The 20,993-nt window shown below is 40.5% G+C and overlaps 2 protein-coding genes across 3 annotated transcripts; one reads left to right on the top strand and one right to left on the bottom strand.

Moving 5' to 3' along the window:
• Positions 1-3,232: 3,232 nt before the first annotated feature.
• On the bottom strand, positions 3,233-9,713 carry LOC122786126 (protein TMEPAI-like). Of its 2 annotated transcripts, XM_044052170.1 has the most exons (3): positions 9,384-9,713; positions 4,884-5,035; positions 3,233-4,070 (listed from the first exon to the last, which is right to left on the bottom strand). In XM_044052170.1, exons 1-3 carry the CDS (start codon positions 9,391-9,393, stop codon positions 3,600-3,602), a joined length of 633 nt encoding a protein of 210 aa, XP_043908105.1. In that variant the 5' UTR covers positions 9,394-9,713; the 3' UTR covers positions 3,233-3,599. The 2 variants fall into 2 exon arrangements, with proteins under 2 accessions (XP_043908105.1, XP_043908104.1); XM_044052169.1 differs by lacking the exon at positions 9,384-9,713 and having other exon boundaries at positions 4,884-5,338.
• Positions 9,714-11,246: 1,533 nt separating this feature from the next.
• On the top strand, positions 11,247-17,088 carry thap7 (THAP domain containing 7). Its single transcript, XM_044052032.1, has 5 exons — positions 11,247-11,329; positions 13,555-13,634; positions 14,109-14,246; positions 14,338-14,448; positions 14,985-17,088. Exons 2-5 carry the CDS (start codon positions 13,555-13,557, stop codon positions 16,222-16,224), a joined length of 1,569 nt encoding a protein of 522 aa, XP_043907967.1. The 5' UTR covers positions 11,247-11,329; the 3' UTR covers positions 16,225-17,088.
• Positions 17,089-20,993: the final 3,905 nt, after the last annotated feature.

Raw genomic sequence — 20,993 nt, 5'->3', positions numbered from 1 at the left:
TGCTTGTGCGTGGCATGATTCCATAACAGCTTGCATAAGCTCTGTCAAACTTCACTTGTCCTCACTGTCCTTTTGTCGTCCCAGTCGAGAACAAAAACCCATCCTAAGCTGCAAATAACTATCAGAATAGTCCACTCACTGCGGCTGCTTTTCTGTGCAGCCAGGATCTTGTGGACAGGGTGATATTTATTGTTCTTTGGTTTTTTCAGCCTCCGCCTATCCTTTACAGGAGGAGACATTCAATTTACAATAAAAAATATTGTTATTGGCGGATATAACAAGACTTTCCCCCCCTTTGTTATATTGTTCAAAGGGTGTTATTCTCATGTACTCAAATAAAGCAAAAGGAACAGTATTTTAGAGGACAGGATTTCCCAGTGGTGGTCCTCGAGGACTCCTGACCTTCCCTGCACCAACACAACCAACTTATCATCATTAGTTTTTTGAGATATTGCCGTAGATTCAGGAGAAGACCGAACCATAATGACCATACCTTTTTGCCTTCCAGGACTTCCCTGATTAGCGTCCACTGATTGGTCAAAATTCCACGATGACACTTTCTGTGGATCTCTGACGATTTTCCTTTCACCCCAACCTGTCTAGGCAGATGACCGACATCTTTGACTCTGGTTGTGTCAGAGTTTTTTTCTCTCTCCACTGATGCCGCTAGTGTTTGTGGTGGCCCTGTGATGGACTGGCGAACTGACCGGGGTGTGACCCCGCCTATCGCCCTACATCAGCTGAGATTGGCACAGCACCTCCCGAGACCTTCCTGTAGAGGATAAAGCAGTCATCCATCCATTGGATGGTGAAATCCCCATGTTTTGTGGGATCTTTTGTAGGAGGTAACGCACGGTAACTCCAGAAGTTGCCCAATATAGTTCTTTGCCCAGTAAAGGGTAAATAACTAGCAGACATTTGAAGGACCAAAACCTCCAGTGCCTCAGTAATCCAGGACCAGTCGAGGTGGTGGTCTAAGTGGACACTGAGATGTTTGTAGGTCTCCACGTTCAGGATGGGCACTGGCTGACGAGATGTATCATCCAAAAACAAGACTCACAGATTTGTCCACATGATGTAGATTTCCTCATAAATAAAACCCACACGAAACACAGATTTATAGGGATTCACCTCTTTTTCTCTTTAATGTTCTTATTATTAAAATATTACCACTGTTCTCCGTGGGTGTTTTCTTCCCACGTTGTAGCATAATGTGCATAATACAGTACTTTACAGATCAAGTCTGAAGACTCAGAGTGATGAAGTAGCACCATAATTGGAAGTGAGGCACTAAACAGGTGGCAGCTTCTTCTTTTTAAATTCAAGTAGTAGTTTTCCTGTGGCCAGTGCACAATCACCATCAGGCACGACATTCACTCATAAACATGTAACATGCAAGTTCTCCTTATGCAAGTCAGAAAATATAAACATTAACTGGAAATCACAAGACAAATCTAAGTTGCTTTACGGGGAAAATAAAGTCAGAACAAAGATATTTTTGTATTTTTGTGTGACACATGAAAGCAGAGTAGAAAAAGCAGCAATAGTAGCAAGAGAAAAAACACAGAAATTAGGTTAGAATACATTTAAATGTAAAAAATACTCATAGCTGTAGCAAATAAATAAATAATAGATACTCTTTTTGCATCGGGTTTGTAGCAAATCCCACAAGCGACCAAGGAAACACAATATTAAAGACTAAAACACATTTCCACCCACGTTCCTTCATAGCTTCTTTGGAACTCGTGTCAAATTTTGTGAGACTCTCGTGTAACGAAATGAAACTGCTGAAAACATCATATTTTTGAAAACAGTGTGGAACTGGAAATCCTCGTTTGTACAACAATATATGATGTACTTTTTTCAAGGAAAAAAGTGAATGGGGCAACTGTGGATCAGGAGGTAGAGCGTTACATTTACTGATCAGATGACAAAGACACCGCTTATGTTCTGTGTTTGTGTTTGGGCAAAACATGCTGAACACCCCAAATTTAGCATCGAGAACAGATAAGTGCAGTAAGAGATGTCCTTTAAACACGTGTCAACTGAAATTTCCTTGGGTTTGGACCAGGACAGACTTAGAAATAAACTTGGCGTGTGTCGCCAAACAAATATTTAGATAAAGACAAATATTTTATAGGGAAATGCCCGACAAATCCCAAAAAATCTCAAGGAAATTCAAAAGAAACCTGCTTATAGTTCTAGACTTCTTGAGATTCGGGCTGAACGATTTTATATAAATATGTAATTGTGATTATGCGATATTTAATATTTCTTTGTGCAGATCTGTGCGAAACAAAGATGTTTTCTTCAGTCTGTAGAATATGACGTGTACAGGTCAGGACAACACTTGATCTAAAATGGTCATTTAAAGAAATATCGCGCCTCCGTATCGCCATTTTGATACAAATGATGAATCGATGAATTTTTGTTTGTTCAGCCCCTACTTTGCAATCATGTCATGATCATAACAGACTGAGGAAAATGAGAGTCCAGAGTCAGTCTCTGTATGTATTAACTGCATATACATACATAAAAATACAAAATAAATGTGCGAATAAGTAGCAGGAAAATCATGGCTGGTGTGCAAAGGCTTTAAGCATGAACTCAGAGTTTTGGCACTGAGCAAAAAAACGATTCACTTTCACGTAGAAAACAGGCTGAGAGTCAAAAAATCCTTCACGTCCAAATAATGATAAAAAAAAGCCTTATGTGTTTTTAACCAAGTTAGTGCAACTTTGGATTTGCTTGCATGACATCACTACACTACAGTTACGTCCCGCCGACGCCACCAAGATGAGAAGCTCGGGGAAATTCCCAGCCAAGCACGTTCCTTATCCTGCATGACATGCACAAGCCAGGCACCGTCCGTTCCTCCTCACCTGAATGTTCCCAGAATAAAGTTCCCCCTGCTGTTGTAAACACACCCAAGTCCAGGAAATGTTTAGTCCCCAGACTAGACTTTTCTAGAATGTTTCGACTACGTTCACATCACCAGCCGCGTTGTGGACAAGGATTTCTGTGTCCACACAGCTGTGAAAAAATGACATCAGAAAAATATGGTCAAAACCACTCAGATATCGGACAGATACAAATGTAGAATCCCATCCAATCTAAAAATCCTATGTCAAAAACCAGCAAAAGCATTTTTGCTGAGTCATGTTGGCGGCTGTTTATTTCCTCTTTTTGGGGGAGAACAATATTTGTTACACAGTTGGAGAACTATGTCTTTGAAATGACTCGGCACAAATGACTTATAAACGCTCTAAAAAGGAAATGTATCGGACTATCATCGGTATCGCTCGATACCCGAGTTGTGACATTGGTATCGGACGCAAAAAAAGTGGTATCGTCCAAAATGAAGCATAATTCACTTCAGTCTGGTGATGTGAACATAGTCTGTATCTCAAGTCCTGGATCGGTGAGGGATTTGTTTAAAAACATTCAGGATATTCACAGTGTCAGCAAAACATACAAAAATAGACAACCAAGCAAACACTTTAGCAGCCGATTCAAACGCTCTGTTCGTCATGTGTATTCGGTCGACTGCTCCCCCTTCAGGCGAGAGCAGGGACCGTCAGTTCAGTTCCTCGTCCTCCTCAGCTGTACGAGTCAGTGCTGTCAGTGTGAACGTCCGTCAGTGAGCCGTCATGTTCTGACCTGCCGTCTGCACGTGTGGAGCGGTCCAACATCACCTCACTGTAGGACGGCGGCGGATCCTCCATTTTCACACCGGTGTCGTCACCTCCGGGTTCCGGCGCGCTCTTTCTGTGCGCGTAAATATCCACGAGGTCGATGTCAAACACAGTCCGGTTTGGCGGAGCGCACACCGTCGCTCGCCGCAGCTCCAGCTGCTGCTCGGGGTCACGCAGCTGCAGACTGCAGGGGCCTTTGTACGGGAGCAGCTCCTCGCCGTCTGACAGGCAGATGACGGGAGGGAGGTCGATGATTTCCTGTCGCAGGTACGGAAAGGTGGGCTGCAGGCGATACAGCTGCTGCTGCTGCCGCTCGCGCCGCTGCTGCTGCTGCATGAAGGGCGGCAGGTCGCTGTGGAGACGGCTGTGCAGCACCTGAACACAGAGATAACACTCATTTTAAGCATGCTTTTGTATATATATATATATATATATATATATATATATATAATTGTCTAGCCACCAGGGGGCGTCTCTGCTGCTGGATGCAAAATTAACTCCATTTGAATGGAAATCTATGGGAAAATAACACTTGATTTAAAATCTAGATATATAAGAGTGTTTTTTAAAGAATTAAAACAAGCTTTTCTCATTTTTCAGTTCCTTAAATGTGAATATTTTCTCGTTTCTTTGCTCCACATAACAAAGAAATTATTTGTTTGGGTTTGGAGAAACACTTTTTTGACATTTTACACTCGATTAATCAAGAAAAATGATTGTTAGTTGCCGCTCTAGAGGGAAATAAAATCTAAACTATTAAGAGAAAATAGACAGCTTTTGTTAAAAATATTAAAATAAAGTATAAAAAAATTATAATAAAGTGTCAAATGTAAGAAATAAACTACCGTAATCAACACTCTTTTCCAATAGAATATGAGGTCAATTTTGTAAATAGTTTTCTCCACTTACAGGAAAATCCAGCGTGTTCAATGTTACAAACAAATATTTAATACAACATTTAAAATTGTGCTTTCATTCATTTCATTCAACTTCACCCCTGGATTCCATTAAATCTTACTAGTCATTCAGTCTGAAATGTATGTAAGAATTTTTCCTAAATCGCTCAGCTGCGTTTCCAAACTTCGAATTTCTTTTTGTTAGAATGTCGAGTTATCGGGAATGTAGTAGATGTGTTGTGTTGTTAAAATAAAGACATATATACATTGTATCGTCAGCGGTGTCACCTACCGTCTGTGTAGCCTGGTCTCTCTGACTGTGGCTGAACCTGCTGATCAAGGCCAAGGCCGGCAGCCAATAATGGCTGAGAAGACAGATGATCATGACTACGACGAGGGTCATCACCAGGAGGATTATTATTATCTGAACCAACTCCAGTTCAGCTACACACACAGAGAGAAACAAGCAGAACATTAGAGGAAATAAGGCATTTGCACATTGTCCCAATCAACACTGAGTCTGTGAGTGATGCCACAGGGTTTTAAATATCCATACATCTGCATACATTACATAAAGTGCATTAGACCACCACCCAAAGCCACAGCTGCCCTAAATTAACAGCTTTGATAATTATCCAAATCATGTTTTTATGTTTCTGTAATGGTTAAAACACCACTATGCAAACGCTCTTTAACTAAAGTGATATTTGTAATGCTGAAATATAATATTTATTGTTATCCATGAATTTTAATCTTTACTGTTTTACAAACAACAGAAAACAAAATAGTAAAGCACATTAAGATTAAGATGTCAGATTATTATAATTATTTTCTAAACAGAAAAATTAGTTTTAGTGGCTGAATGATTAAAAAAGAGAAAGTGAATTCAGTTTTTTCCCAAATACCAAGCCATATTTATTTCAGTCAGCCGCCTGTTTGGGATGCATACAGTAAAAGAAGCATTAATGTAATAAGAAAGAATATAAGAATGTAATCATCCAGACACTCAACATTTGAGTGAAAATATGTACTGTATATATTTTTAAGTATAATCCAGAAAAATACAAAATAAAACAACATAATACATAAAAGGTTGTTGTCAGTTCAGTGTCTGCTTTGGGTTTGCTGCTCACACAGAACCAAACAGTGAAAAACAAAATTTAAATGATATGATTTTATTGAAAAATCTTAATTTTTGATGGAGGATTTAAAACTGCAGTTTGTTCATTTTAAATATAGATAATCGTCTATTACATTTATTACATTTCACACAAAACTGATCAAGCCTATCAACCCTGAACGCCTCTTTCTGTGTTTCTTAGTCAAGACGTTTTTTGTTGATTCCATGTTTATGCCCCATTCTGTCCCATTCTGTGTCTGTGTTGTGGTAATTACTCAGTGATCCACAGGGGGCGATAGAGGTTCCATATGGACCATTTAAAGAGCTAATATAGGTAGAAAGCAAAATTGATGGCAGTGCAAGCAGTCAGTCTGTATGTTACGTATGTATATTTTTAAACACTAATGATATAATTACTTAAACAAAAATGAGGGCACCACCAAAATTATAGAATATCTGCACCATAAACAATTTATTTTACAAAAGCCTCTGTTATTTGTTTAAAACCTCACATGGACCTACGATGTGTGGACGTTGATCAGCACACTGTGGAAAAATTGACTAACCTCTCATTTGTTGACATTTTATATACATTTATGATTTGATATGATTTTATTTATTTATTGCTAATGTTAGTTGGTTCAGCTGTTTTCATTTCATGTCTGGGCAGACACACTGCAGACTGGATAATGTGTGTGCATGTTTGATGCCAAACAAAGACGGAGCAGAGGAGATGAGACAAAGGGCTCAGACGCTGCCAGTGACTGACGGGCCTTGACCTTTCACCCTTGACCCTGGGGTGGGAGGGGGAGGAGAGCGAGCTGAGACAGCAGTTGGCTGTAAATGAGGAGTCTGGTGCATTGCTAATAAACCTGGTGTCTGTGTGCATGTGTGGGTGTGGGTGTGGGTGTCATTTAGTCGTCCCATCAGGCTTCTCTACAACCCTGTCACTGACGCACACGTAAAACGCTGCTCCCCTGTTATGAGCCTGATGTCGGGACAAAGACGCGAGTCAGGGCGAACATCGGGTGGATCAGGATCAATCCAGACACGTTCAACATGGACGAGTGTCAGAAACACTTCTCGTCTCTTGTTTACTGCAGCTCTGACAGTTTAGAATAAACACATTCTGCTGTTTTCTTAAACACAACAACAGACATATAAACAGATAATGTTGCAACCACTGAAATACAATGCGATCAACATTGCACTTCACATGGTAATGTGCAAATCCTCAATTGTAACTATTATTATTATCATTATTATTAGTAGTAGTAGTACTGGCCAAATTTGATGTCTTTTGTGGCTATACTTGTAATTTGATGTCCTTTTGTGTGTGCGTGTCCCTCATGTTAAATCAACCTGTCTAGGGACCACGTATGGAAATGAGCCAATGGCTACAACCTGGACATTTACATATGAATGTCCATTAATGTCTGCTGACCCTATTTTCATAACATAAAATAAAATAAAATAAAATAGAATAAAAAGAATAGAGTCATATAGATAGAACTTAGATGATACAGAAAAATAAACCTTACATACATGGAAAGATAAATTAAATGACCCAAATTCAGCGTCATGCGACCTAATTATGGCCACATGATAACTGATTAGAGTGATTATTATATTTTATATATGTATATATATATATACATATGTGTGTGTATATATGTATATGTATAGATATATATGTGTATATATCTATACATATATGAGGTATAGTAGAGATCACTTCACCTTAGTTTCTGATTACATCACTGATTGATACATCATTTAAAGGGCTTCCCCTTGTGAAACCTGAAAAAAAATCACTAGGACTGTATGTTGATAGGCTAGACAACAAGTCACGTATGATACATAGTAACGACTTTCCTTATGTATAACCACAATCCACTCTGGACCACTTTACCTTATACTAAAAAACAAATTATCTTTTTGTGAAACTTCAAAATGAATCACTAGGACTGTATGTCGATGGGCTAGACAGCAATTTTAAGTCACAAACAATTTTCTCCCTTCACAATTATCGCAATAAATTCACCCTGATTTTTTATTGCCTTGTCTGTTTGTCCAGGCCATTGAAATCACTTAACTTTCCATTTTGGAAATAACCCTTTTTTTCAGATTGGATATGTAATTTTCCCAACATTTTAAAAAGCTCCCCCTTGTGGAACTTCAAAACAAATCACTAGGACTGTTTGTTGACGGGCGAGACAGCATTGTTAAGTCATTTTAATCAATTCTCTCCATTGATAATTGTCCCAATAATGGAAATGCACAATGTTTGAGTTACCACAACTCATCACCACTCATATGTTTCCCCATGTCATGTCTAGAGCTCCATAGCTTTAAAATAAATCACTAGGATTGTATGTTGGTGAGCGAGTCACAACATGAATTTTGTTTCTGATTTGGTTTTCTGTATCACAGATTGGATACATAATATAAAGTGAACTGGTCTTCCCCTTTGAACACACTCAAAACAAATGACTAGAATACTGTGCTGGCAATCTAAACAGCATTGTTGAGTGTTTAATGTGAAATTTTGAACGATGCTTCCCATTCGCAATAACAGAAAATTACCAAGATCAACTTATTGTGAGTGGGTTGGGTGTTTTTGGTTCAATGCACAATAAAATCATATATCATCCCATTCCTTGTAGCTGTATGACTGTCCCCACACACCCCCACTCCTCCACATGCACACACAGGTTTGTACAGCTATTCTCGCTGGGACACTGCACTGACTTCCATTCATTTGGACAACGTTAACTCAGTGTTCCCTAAACTTAACCATAACCAGTTAATGCCTAACCTTAACCTTAACTACAATTCAAATCTGATCCCTCACTATAACCAGTTCCTCAGAAATGAGGTTCTGCCTCAGTAGGACCAGGTTTTGGTCTCAAGCTAAGTGGTCTGGGTACAATTACATGTACATGCGTGTGTGCACAGCATTCGTAATGACGACACTCATGGACATAATGCATTCCCTAGCCCCTTATCTTGACCATCACAACTAAATGACTAACCCTTACCAAATACTAAGACTAAACCTAAAACCAGGTCTTAATTCTAAAAAGGCCATTTTAAGGGTTAACAGAATTCTACGACCAACCAAAATGTCCTCACCATCCCAAAATGTCCTCAATACCTTACAAAGACACCCATACAAGTACACACACGTGTTTGCACAGCATTTGTAGTGTGATCAGTTATAGACATAATGTATTTCCTAGCCCCTTACCTTAACTTTAACCATCACAAATAAATGCCTAACCCTAAAACCAGGTCTTAACCCTGAGAAGGCCATTTTAACAGTTGACAGAATGCGAGAACCAGCCAAAATGTCCTCACCTTCCCAAAATGTTATGTGTTTATGTTTTAAATGTGGTCCTCACAAAGACACCTATATAAGAACACCCTCACACACACACACACACACACACTAACACCAGGACCACGATGCTGTGTCTCCTGCATGCAGGATGTTGTCCATCTCACCCAGCCACAAAATTACAGAATTATTCTACACACTCACTGTAACAATATACTGACACAATGAACAACTTTATTTAAACATAATGTTACACTTTATCAGACACCTCTGTCTCAGCAGCATTTAAACACACACACACACACACACACAGTGACAGTGTAGTAACTCACATATATCCATGCCCTGGTCCTGCGCTCTAGTGTAGCCGCTGCAGTAAAAACCATTTGACCTTGAGTTGCTGGAGCTTCCAGGGAGCAGCAGGGGGAAACACACCGAGAGATGACAGGGAGCTGAGCTGAGCCGAGCCGAGCTGAGCCGAGCCGAGCCGAGCCAAGCTTAGCCTCTCTGCTCCTGCGGTTAGTAGCCGCCAGTCAGCGACCACCACTGCGGCCACACAGCCTACATGACGAGCCCGGAGCTCCGTACGCAACATGGACTGTCCGCATCCCAACACTGTTTGTGTTTGTGGTGTCTCCTCTTCTGTTGTTACTGCCTCTGTCTCTGTGTCTGTGTGTGTGTGTGTGTGTGTGTCAGTGATCCTGGGGGGGAGGGAGCTGGTAACAATGGCAGACGCCGGTCAGTCAGACAGGGGAGGGTCCAGAGCCAGACAGTCATCAGACTGATCAGATTACCCTGCTGTGACCGTGGCCGCTCACACACACACACACACACATACACACACACACACACAGTAGAGGACATTCATTTTAATTCAAATTCTCACACAGACAGACAACATCTACTCCAGCAAAGGTCTGGAACAGTGCCATCATCATCCAGTGCAATATAACACTAATATATATATACAAATAATTAGTATATAGAACTGTTTCAAATAAAGACAATGAATGACATTGCTGACTAATTAAAGATGGAAACAAAATGTTAGTATGTGTACTTACTAGAGTGAATCATATATATTTCAAAAATATCCCAAAAAATTGTTAATATCAATGTGCAATAAATTGCAAAAAACAACAACTTGAGAGTGTTGAATGTGTAATATTCTGTCTGTCTATCTATCTATCTATCTATCTATCTATCTATCAAAACACAAAAAGGTATATATTATCTACAATGCTCACTGGGCTGTCTAAAGGCACAGTATGTGATTTTTGCCAGCAGGGGTCTCTCAGTCAAAACAATAACAAAAGCTCAGGCTCTGATGATGCTGTGGAGCAGATTGTTGTTCCCATGAACTGATGAACTGGCAATGATTAGTTTGTGATCCATTAATGAAAAAAATACACACAATAAAGTACAACAATTTGCTGGGTAACTAGTAGTACTGAATATGTTCCTTATTATGATTTTTACAACAGAATAAAGCAAAAATAAAAACGGAATTAAAATCTGAGTCAAATTTGAAAACGGTCAATTATTATGAATAGAAATGAGAATTTAACATTTTGGCTAATGCCAGTACACAAATGAACAAAATAAATGACTTGTTTCATCATTGTTGGATATTTTAATGCAGAGATGTTACATATTATAGCTTTAATTTAAAACTACTGTCATTGTGGCCATTACTGTACATAATGTAGGATGTAAACAACATCTGACGGGGCCATTTCCATTTATGTTTTTCTTCATTTGCAAAGTAAACTTTTATTTCAAAAGGCAAAACACACACATGCTCCAGCTGCTGTAGAAACATGGGGCCCTCTGCAAAGCAAAGCACATGTCACACATACACATACAAGGTAGTGTATTCAAAGTAGTATAATCTTTTTGCCAATAAATATTACACACTGGACCTTTAAATCTGTTAATTAAAATTAATTTCATAAATGGGCAGAAAAACAGACATTTGAAATGTGAATCATGATATTTAAGTATAAAAGAAAACAGTCCATCTATATAAACATAGAAACTTTTCTAAATTAAATTAAATTGATCACGAAGCTGTAAAACACACTTTTTATGACCTGCAGTACTATAACACAGCTCACCAGAGTGAGCTAAACTACTCCAGTCCAGCAGGTGGCAGTACTGCGCCTACGAGTGGATTTACCAGCCGCGATTAAAATTCCGTGAAGGAGGACGAGAAGGAGGAAGAAGGTGAGCGAAGAGGAACAGCCATCTTCGTGAGGTCGAACTCTACTGCGCAGGGGTAATGTTTGCACTCTTTATGTCATTTCAGACACTTTAGAATGTTCGCAGTGTGACGCCGTGAAGCAGAGAAGTGGAGGGAACACGACGTGACACACATACAGTTCAGTATTTCATGTTTTCCCGTCAGAGTCCGCTGCGTGTCAGGGCCAGCTGCTTACGTCTGAAAATCTGACGTAATACGCCACATAACAATACGTAGGTTTTTTTACGTCAAATATCAAATGAACTTTTCTTCATATAAATGAAGCTCGTTAGCTGTACAAAGAGTTACACAGAAGCGACACACCAAACCAGCTAAATATGCGCTTAAAGGTAATGTTAAAACCTATACATTTGTGAGGGAGAAAGTTTTATATATACATATATATTCACATGATAAAATCAGTTGACTTTTCATCAACTAAACATTATTTAATGTGAGTTTTACTTTCAAAATAGAGTTTCAATTGCAGATATGCAAATTATTATTCAAATTTCAGATGTTTTATTTTCCCCTATGAAATTACACAGAAAAGATGGATTATTATTAATGACATAAATCATTAATTGTCAACAATTTCGATTAATCAGTCTAAGTGCTGTTGTGTTTTTTAAAGAATTAAAACTTGAATGTGAATATGCTCTGGTTTCTTTGCTCCATATAACAAAGAAATCCTTAAAACTAAACATTTAGATGTAAATTTCCAGGTTTGAAAACATTTTCTCGACATTTTTCTGACATTTTATGTATGGACCAAACAACTTATCGATGAATTGATTGATTAATCCACAGATTAATCGATGGTGAAAGTAATCGTTAGTTGCAGCCCTTCTTGATTCCATAGTCTTGTGTGTGTGGGCTACATTGGGAATGGAAAATCTAGATTTTGAAGAAAACTGTGAAAATCTAGTGAAAAATGAATATCACAGTGTCCTCACAGTGTCCTCACAGTGTCCTCACAGCACTTGTTTTGTTGCACTAGCACTTCAGCAGGAAACATTTCAAATATATTTCATTGACTTAATGAACATCAATCAGAAAATGTGAAAATGACCTAACTAGAGAAGGTTAAACTGTTAAAAGTTCCAGTGTGAAACCTCTATCGCGCCCTGTGCACGTCTGAGTAATCACCTCAACACTGTTGTCCTGATTTGACCTTGTTTTTCTCCCCAGCTTTCCCCAGTCTCATACACACACAGAGAGAGAGGGGGAGGGAGATTGATGTATGAAGTGCTTTCTACACTTCTTTGTGTCATTTATCCATCTTCATAATGTAACTTATCCAGACTTTGTCCAAGAAACTGTGAAATGAGCTTTGACGTGTACAGGGGTAGACACAGGCAGACAGAAGTCCAGGAGTCAGGCAGTTGAATAAAATGGGACAAACTACACAACTTTCACAGTCATTAGCGATTCTGAAAAAACTTGGAGTTCACACTAACAGACCGATTTCAGCAGACAACATGATTTATGAAATTTTGTTCGAAATTCGTTGGAATTTGGAATTTCGTTCGAGCCTCATGTTGTAATGTGTGTTGGAATGACAATAAAAATCTTGAATCTTATCCAACCAACTGCAGACAAATGAACAAATCAAACTCTCGCAAGAACGACACGTGCGTTTTGATATTCCTGCTACTTCCTGTCCTGTCCTCTTTGTCTTCTGGCGCTATGTCCTGTGTCCCACCTACTCTTTTTAGTTGGCTGTTGGCAACACATGTTTACAGTTGGGTCAGTAATCAGTAAACACTACCCAATTGTGTCTAGACTGAGCCCGCTTGAAAAATTCACACATGTTTGATTGACTGTGACTGAGGTCAGGGGACTCGGGTCTGTCGCCTTCACACACTAACAGATTTCTGTGCTAACTAGGGCTGAACAATTAATTAAAATTTTATCGAAGATCATTCCGCACTAATGCCAACTAGTGCTGACTGTCCTCAGCTTAAAGGAAGGCGCTGTTAGCAGTGAATGTTCAAAGCTAAAATGATGATCGTTATAAAACTTTAGTCGAGAAGTTCTGCTGAACTTTCAGGTATATTTTTAGCTGTAGTATCCAAAGTTTTTGTCTTTGTGTGCTTCTTTGTGTTTTCAGCTGATATGAAGGTGTCTTACTTTACTCGCACTGTGTACTTCATCCGCCAGCATGTACTTCTCTGATATTCAGTTTTGACTTATTTTCATGGTTATATTATGAACCACTTGAACCACTATGAAACTCATTCCGTTTCTGTCACTTTCAGATGCCAAGACATTGTTCAGCAGGTGGCTGCAAATCCCGGGACAACCGTGACACTCGAAATGCTGGAATCACCTTTCACAGGTTAACATTTTCTCATTGCATCTAAAAGATAAGAGAAGATAATCCTTGATTAGTCCCAACATGGACCCCAAATTTGCTGTGTTTAGAGCAGCAAATTGTTTAAAAAATTCAGTATTTAAAGTGTTTAATGTCTGAAGTTATTTTTGTTCAATTGTAAATACTTTTTTATGGGAAACTGTCCTTTGGCCTGTTAGTCACATGGCCCTGGTGTTTTAATAGTGTCTCTGCTGCTTCACACTGGAATCTTGGCATGCTAACATTCCTCTGGTTGTGCGGGTATTTAATGACAATTTGAACCTGGGAAGTGAACAATGAACCACATTGTCACTCTCATGCAAGCACACACACACACACACTGTGTGCATGTTGTGTTTTTTTTATTTTTATGATCATCCCTTCTTCCTTCTTCCATGTATTTATAATGTGACACTTATTGTAATCACACCATGTAATATGAGTCACTGTGATGGTCAGATTACCAAAAGGAGCCACACGGAGGAACCTTTGGATTACTAACTCTCACCGCGCCGACTCCTGGGACCCTCAGACCAAATTTGTCTACTTTTGTTCCAAACACTTCACCCCAGAGAGCTTTGAGCTGACCAGCTGCAGGTCTGTAACCCGACTCAGGACATGAAGGGAGTCTAATCTTCTCTGCAGCTCAGCTTTAAATGTGTTTGTGTTTGTCTTCCTAAACTCACAGTGGGGTCAGGAGATTGAAGGAAGACGCATTTCCGACCGTGTTTGATTCCTCCGCGACAAAAAAACACCGACGTGCGGGAACGGCGCAGAAACAAGAGGCCAAGCCCGTCAGGTGAACACAACTGGTGGAGTGTGGAAGGACCACTCTCACCCTGAAAATATGAAAGATAGTGTAGCTTGTAACATGACACTGGCACATGATTCACATTATTTGTTTTCATTGTCATGGTAAAGCAGCCACACACAGGGGAAGTGGCCAAATGATGTCATTTGACAACTGTGTCTTGTAAATAACTTCTGTAAAAGAAATCTGTGCTCTACACACTCAGTGTCACTGTGTGACATGAGGTTGTCTTTTCAGTTTCCATGAAAAGTGAACACTGATCCACTTTGCTTTGTTTTTTTCATGCTATTTGTTTGTTTTAGCCTCAAGAAAAGCACCGTTATTATCTAAGAACACGTGAATAATAAGCACTACACCACTTTAAGGTCACCGTGAAAGGTCAGTTGTGTAAGAATTAGTGACATCTAATGGTGAGACTGCAGATTGTTATAAACAGTTGTATTTCTGTATTATTTTACCCAGTAGCATACCAGAGAGAGTAAAGTAGTAGCCCTACTGAGAAGAGTGTGTTGTTCTTTCTGTAGAGTCCGGAGACTCCGCTCGGGAAACCAGGAGCATGAGTCAGACCAGGGTCCGTCTTCAGAAGAGCCCACAGTTCAAAGGTCAGTGACACCATCTCAGACGGAGACTCATGAAGACCTGCCCACATCTCCCCGAGAGCCATCAGGTGCGGAAGAGCATGCTCCCTCTCCACCACCAGAGTCTCGTCCCCTTTCTCCAACGCGGTTCATGCGGCGCCTGCCTCCTCCCCCAGGCTTCTACCTGTCAAAGGAGCATAGCTACGCACAGCTCTGCCCCCTGCTGTGGAGGAGGCGTTATGACCAGGCCATCGACTGTCTGGAGAAGGCCTTGCGTCAGCTGCATGCAGCCAGGCGGAGAGAGAGCCGCCTGCGGAACACGGTGCTGAGGCTCCGGGACAAACAACTGAAACACACTCTGCTTGTGTCCCAAGATGGCTGTAAAAACAGCCACAGGGGCAGCTGGACGCTGGGGGGTGAGAGGAGACGGGGGAAAGGAGGTCCTAACCAGGAGGAGAGTGAGAATGAGTCTAAAACTGAGGACGTAGGCGTGTTTGAGGACAGGTGTGTGGATCGCATGGCGTTGGGGAGTCGCTTTCTTCCAGACACTAACAGGTGGACTGATAAGGAGAAGAGCCACTGCCTCTGCTGTGGAAGAGGGCAAGTTCAAGCACACGGACCCTTACCAGAGCATAATGTCTCAGAGATAATTCAAAGAACAGCTGAAGACACTGTAACGTTCAGGCAGGAGAGGCCTCTGGAAGAGAAAGACACCAGTGACTCTGTCCTGGTAGTCCCTGCTGCAGTGTGTTTACCTGCCACTCCCCAGAAGAGTGTTCAGTGTTTAGGCTCTCAGCAGAAGCTTCTCCTCTCAGATGTGTGTGAAGAAGAGTGTGACGCTGAGGGTCAGGAGTATCACCCACATCTGCAGCAGCAGCAGCAACAGCAGCTGCTCTGGATACAGGACATTGCTGAAGGACGCGTCCTTCTGGTTCCTGTTCCTGCCGAGGATGGACTGCAGAGCTTTCTCACCAACGAAGCACAGACCATAATGGTGTCAGAGGTGGATCATAAATGTGACACGAGTGGTGGAGGTGTGCTCAGGACTGAAGCGGCCTATGAAGAGGAGCAGCACTGTGTCATCAGCAATGCAGCAGTGGAGACGAGGAGAGAAGACATGAGAGAGAAACTTAAAGAACATCTGGAGGGATTTCACCTTCAGCTGAGCAGTGAGTTCATAAACTGACAATGGACACAGCACTCACTCACTAAAGATTCACTAGAGTCAATCAGTGTATGATCATACATTTCTCTTTATTGGAAACATGTATGCAGATTAAAAATAACTTATTTTACAGAAAAATATCTTTTAAAGTATCTAAAGTGAGTGACCTACTAGTTAATGTTATTTTTAAAACAATCAGTGAAAAAAGTCTATTATATCAGGTTTATTCAAGACATGATCAGTGGAAACAATGTTTCAGGGAAAACAAAGTTTTACTTTCTTTAAACTTAAGAATCAAGTAAAAACAGAAACTGCAATTACTAAAATGACAATGTGTTCACATCTGGGCCTTTGAACGACGCTACAGAAATGTACTCTTGACTCCTTAATAGACTGGGACTCAAGTTCAAAGACGATTTATAAACGAGAGCCATGTGAGGCGTTCATTTCAAAAATCCCTTCAATGCAAGTTAGATATTGCATGTTCTGCTGAGAAACTAAGTGCAGCATTCCAGGGAGCGGCTGCACGGAATATACCCCTGAAAATTCCCCCTACATGTGACGGATGCTCATTAGTGAATGATGCCCTCTCCCTTTGATACCTGCTCAGCATCTTCAGTCTTTCATCAAAACAATTGTCCTAAATATACATGGCTCATTGAAAGTGCTTGAATTTCATTTTAAATTTTATATTTAGGTAAATAGTAGGTGGCGTCAGTAAACGACGCCACCTACTGTTTCAAGCCCTGCGTTGCTTGATGTACGTAGACAAGGCCTATGCAGGACAAACGTTGAATCATAATTACTAGCAGTGTCTCTCTCCGCTGTTAACATGAGATTCCATGCAGAAACAATGAGCGAGTAACAAGAGAGAGCAAATGACAACGTGATGCCTGGGAAATCCAAATTCCAAGATCTCTGGCTCGGCAAAGAAAATGACAAAGACTGTCTTTGCCCGAGATGCCAAGGACAATCACTTGTCCAGATGCAGAGACGTGCTGCAAATCCATAAAAGTGGACGCCATCATGGGCGAAGCTGTGTCAGCACATTTGGCCCTTGAATTTGAGGGAATTGGTCCTGGAATGTCCTTAAAAGAGTCCATGAATTTGATGTCAGCCAAGGCGTGTTTGAATACTTTGACATTATTTGTATCCTCTAAGTGTAGCTGGGCTCATAGGGTGAAGAGAACAGGGTTGTGTTTGTTTATTGCTTGTTATTTCTTTACTATGGTGATATTTTATGTTGATCCTTTTGCACAAACAAATGAAAACAAGCGTGATGTCGACCTAAACCCACAGGCATAATGTGAACTCTGTGTATGTCTTCATACACCATGCTCCTAATACAATACTTTGATAAGAAACTGAAGTGCAAGTGTTCATGTGTTTTTTGTGACGTAGAGTTGGGGGAAAACCCCGTGGACTCACCAAACCCAAGGTGCCTTTTTCAAATCTTGAAAGAACAACAGTTTATACAGCCGTGGAAGTTGCATGTGGATTTGGCTCGGCCCTTCGGTTGTGAATCATTTCACGCTCTGGAATGAACTCAATTTAAAACAAACACAAGGACACACCTTACTGACATTTCATCATGATGACTGAATCACAGTTGCATTTGTCAGATTAGGCCGATGAATAAATCGCCCTCCATGTTAATGTCTACACAATTTACATGTGCAGGAGAACATGTAAATTGTAATGTTTTGTAATGTAATTTTTCCTCATTTACCTGGAACACTCCGCTGAGTTAAAGTAAAGTGTTTCACAATACTAACCCGGGCTTTTGTTTTATTTCCAGTGTGTTTGATTTATCTGGACTTCATTTAGACGTTCACTTTCATTCAGTTTTATTTTTTTGTCTTGTGTTTTCATCCTTGTGGATTTTCCTGTCTTATTTTGACACGTGCTGTTTCGTTTTGTCTTGTCGTGTCACTTTATCACTCCCTGGTCTTTTGTCTGCTTTTCCCGCCTTTTTGATTACCTGCCCCACCCTAATTAGTTTCACCTGTGGCTTGTTGTCTTTCTCTCACCTTTTCTCTTTGTTCTCTGTCCGATTGTTTGTTTTGCTCCCTGTTACGCCGTCCGTGTTACTTTCACCTGTTCACTTGCTCCTCGTGTCCTATTTTACCTCTGTCCCCTTTTGCTTTGCTTTAGTCTGACTTTGTTTTGTTTTCTACATTAAGCGTATGAATTGTCCTGCACTTTGTCGTCTTATATCACAAACCTTGTGTCACAAAAGTATTTCCAAAACTGTTCATGCGATTTAACGGCCGACCAACAAACTTAGATTAGACCTAGGTGTTGATATAAAGATATATATACACGAGTGAGTGGGTGAATGTAAGCTAAGAGAGCGTATTGAAACTAGAAAAGTGCTACGTAAACAGTTTCTATCACCACCAAGTGTAATCCCAAATTCAAACTTGGAGCTCACGCATTGCGACAGGGTAAATAACACAGGCAAATGCCAGGACCCTGAGCTGAAGAACAGCTGATTATGTACTGGCTTACAAATGCTTTTTTAACTGCTGTCATTTCAGTGCAGCAGTAAAACTTCAGGGGATTCGACAAAGGCTACAGGCACAACAGTCCCAACCCATAATACACATCCGTTTTTGTTTGAAAACACAAATGTTTTCCACCTGCCGTTCACACTAACCAAAAACAGACGATTGAAAACACTGTTGGTTCTGGCTCAGGTATGTTGGTCTTTAGTCGGACTAAGGTGTTTACGTGTTATCAAACCTCAGTGCTCACGCGGCACAGATCTGTGTGTTTATACAGTTGGTGAAAATTAAAAAATATATATAATTTCATTTGACTGCCTATATGTTGTGCTTAAAAACATATATAAGGCACTCTATATTGGGTTCTACGGGTTAAAAAACTAATATGAACGCACTCTAGTGGAACTAAATTATCTTGGTATAATCCATTTTCAAATGTAAACATTGTCGTATGGATGTAGCCAAAGAACAGTGACATGTTTGATAAATTAGTCATGCCGGGTTTCAGTATTGAGCCTCCTAGGTCCCTTTTGCCTGGGTCCCGAAAGTCACTTGAAACACCCCTGCACATTTAACCAGAAACTGCCCATACCCACACACACACATATACACGGACACCTGGCAAGTTTTTATTTAAAAGATTACCAAAAAAAAAATTTAAACAGACTATATAATCAGTTCACTGTGTTTTATATCAACGTGTGTAATATGTTAAGAATGTTGACTGAAAGTTTAATGTGTGTGTCTGTGTTTATGTGTGTGCATGTGTGTGTGTGTGTGTGTGTGTTAATGCGAAGCATGTGCGAGGAGCTCAGCGCAGTAACTCAGAGGATGAAACAGTGGGAAATGATGATGGTCTCATACTGAAACAATTCACTGTGGCTTCTTCCACTGGGTGTGGCGTCAACTCCTCCCACTCAGATATTCAAGTTCCTGGAGGAGAAGGAGGGGCTCAGGCAGGGGGGGGTGGATCTCTGGTGTTGAAATCTTTTTTTTCCTTTTCTTTCTTTTTTTTTTTCTCTTTGGACACACCCTTCACCTCGAGGACATCAGCTGTACTCGACAGTATCTGACCAGTCAGGAAGAAACTCTCCTTTCAGTCCGTGCTGACGATTCGCTGCTGCCCACTGGACCTCTGCTGGGTCCTGTGCACGCTTGTTTCTTGCAGTTACGTTAAAGCAAACTTCTGCACCAACTCTGACTGTTTGAAGTTGTTAACTGCACAGACAGAAAAAAAATGTGGTCATGCCAGTTTCCTTCTCTCTCTCTCTCTCTCTCTCTTCCTCCTTTTTTTCAAATTCAAAATCTACTTTTCCTAAAGGGCATTTCCCACAGTCAGCATGTCTCACGTGGGCCGTGGACAGATTTGCATATAAAGTATCACAAGGATCCGGTGTCACATGAGCATGAGTAGGTCGGCGGGCGGGCGGGCGGTGGTGAAGAGGTTAACAGCAACGACAGTGTGGAAGGAAAGTAGAATACCAGCCTAAACTTGCAGGCAGGCAGTGATTGCGTAAAAAAAACCAAAAAAAAAACGACAGAGTCCAACTCTTACTAAAGGTTTCCAGATGTGGGATGAGTTTTGTCTGTCGAATGCAAGCGGGGCGGCTGAGCCTCGGCAGAGCATCCAAACACAGCACCCCGTGGCCTCTGCAACGTATTTTAACGTGACACGTGATGGTGATTAAAGAGGGGAACGTTTTCCTGGAACATGGACACGGACAGTTTTCTTAGCTGTGAGCGCAAACCATTACAAGACATGTGCATGAAACTGAATGAGTCATCTGATCAGTAAGCCCCGCTCCAGACATGGTGGACAATGCTGTATCCCCAAACTTTTATTACCCCAATGCATTATTTGATTCTATATATTTGTCGGTTTGAACGCATAAAACACTGTGATAAAATGAAACAGTCAATTTGCCTCTGGCGTCCTCAAACGCGTTGTTGTTTTTTTCCACAAACCACCATTATATACAACCAAACCACAGCATGTTCATATTCAAAAGCAAACATAACGTAGCACTCAAACTGATTAAACAATTATCAAAAGAGTCCATGATTACTTCGGTAGATGATTAATAATAGATAGTTATTACAGCCCTAAATTACACACGAAGTAAAGCAACAATATAAAAGGGAGTTGGATAATAAAAGTCATAAAACATATGTCAACATTAATTGCCAAAACGTTTCAGAGATGGAAAAGATTGTCTCAGCAAATGTGTTGCATATCAAATGAGCATGTCTGTCCGCACTCATCTGAGGAGACGAGTTAAGGAC

This window comes from Solea senegalensis, linkage group LG20 (assembly GCF_019176455.1).
Source record: "Solea senegalensis isolate Sse05_10M linkage group LG20, IFAPA_SoseM_1, whole genome shotgun sequence".
NCBI lineage: Eukaryota > Metazoa > Chordata > Actinopteri > Pleuronectiformes > Soleidae > Solea > Solea senegalensis.
The sequence above is the reverse complement of the archived record's forward strand: the minus strand, read 5'-3'. Positions and strand labels throughout refer to the sequence as shown.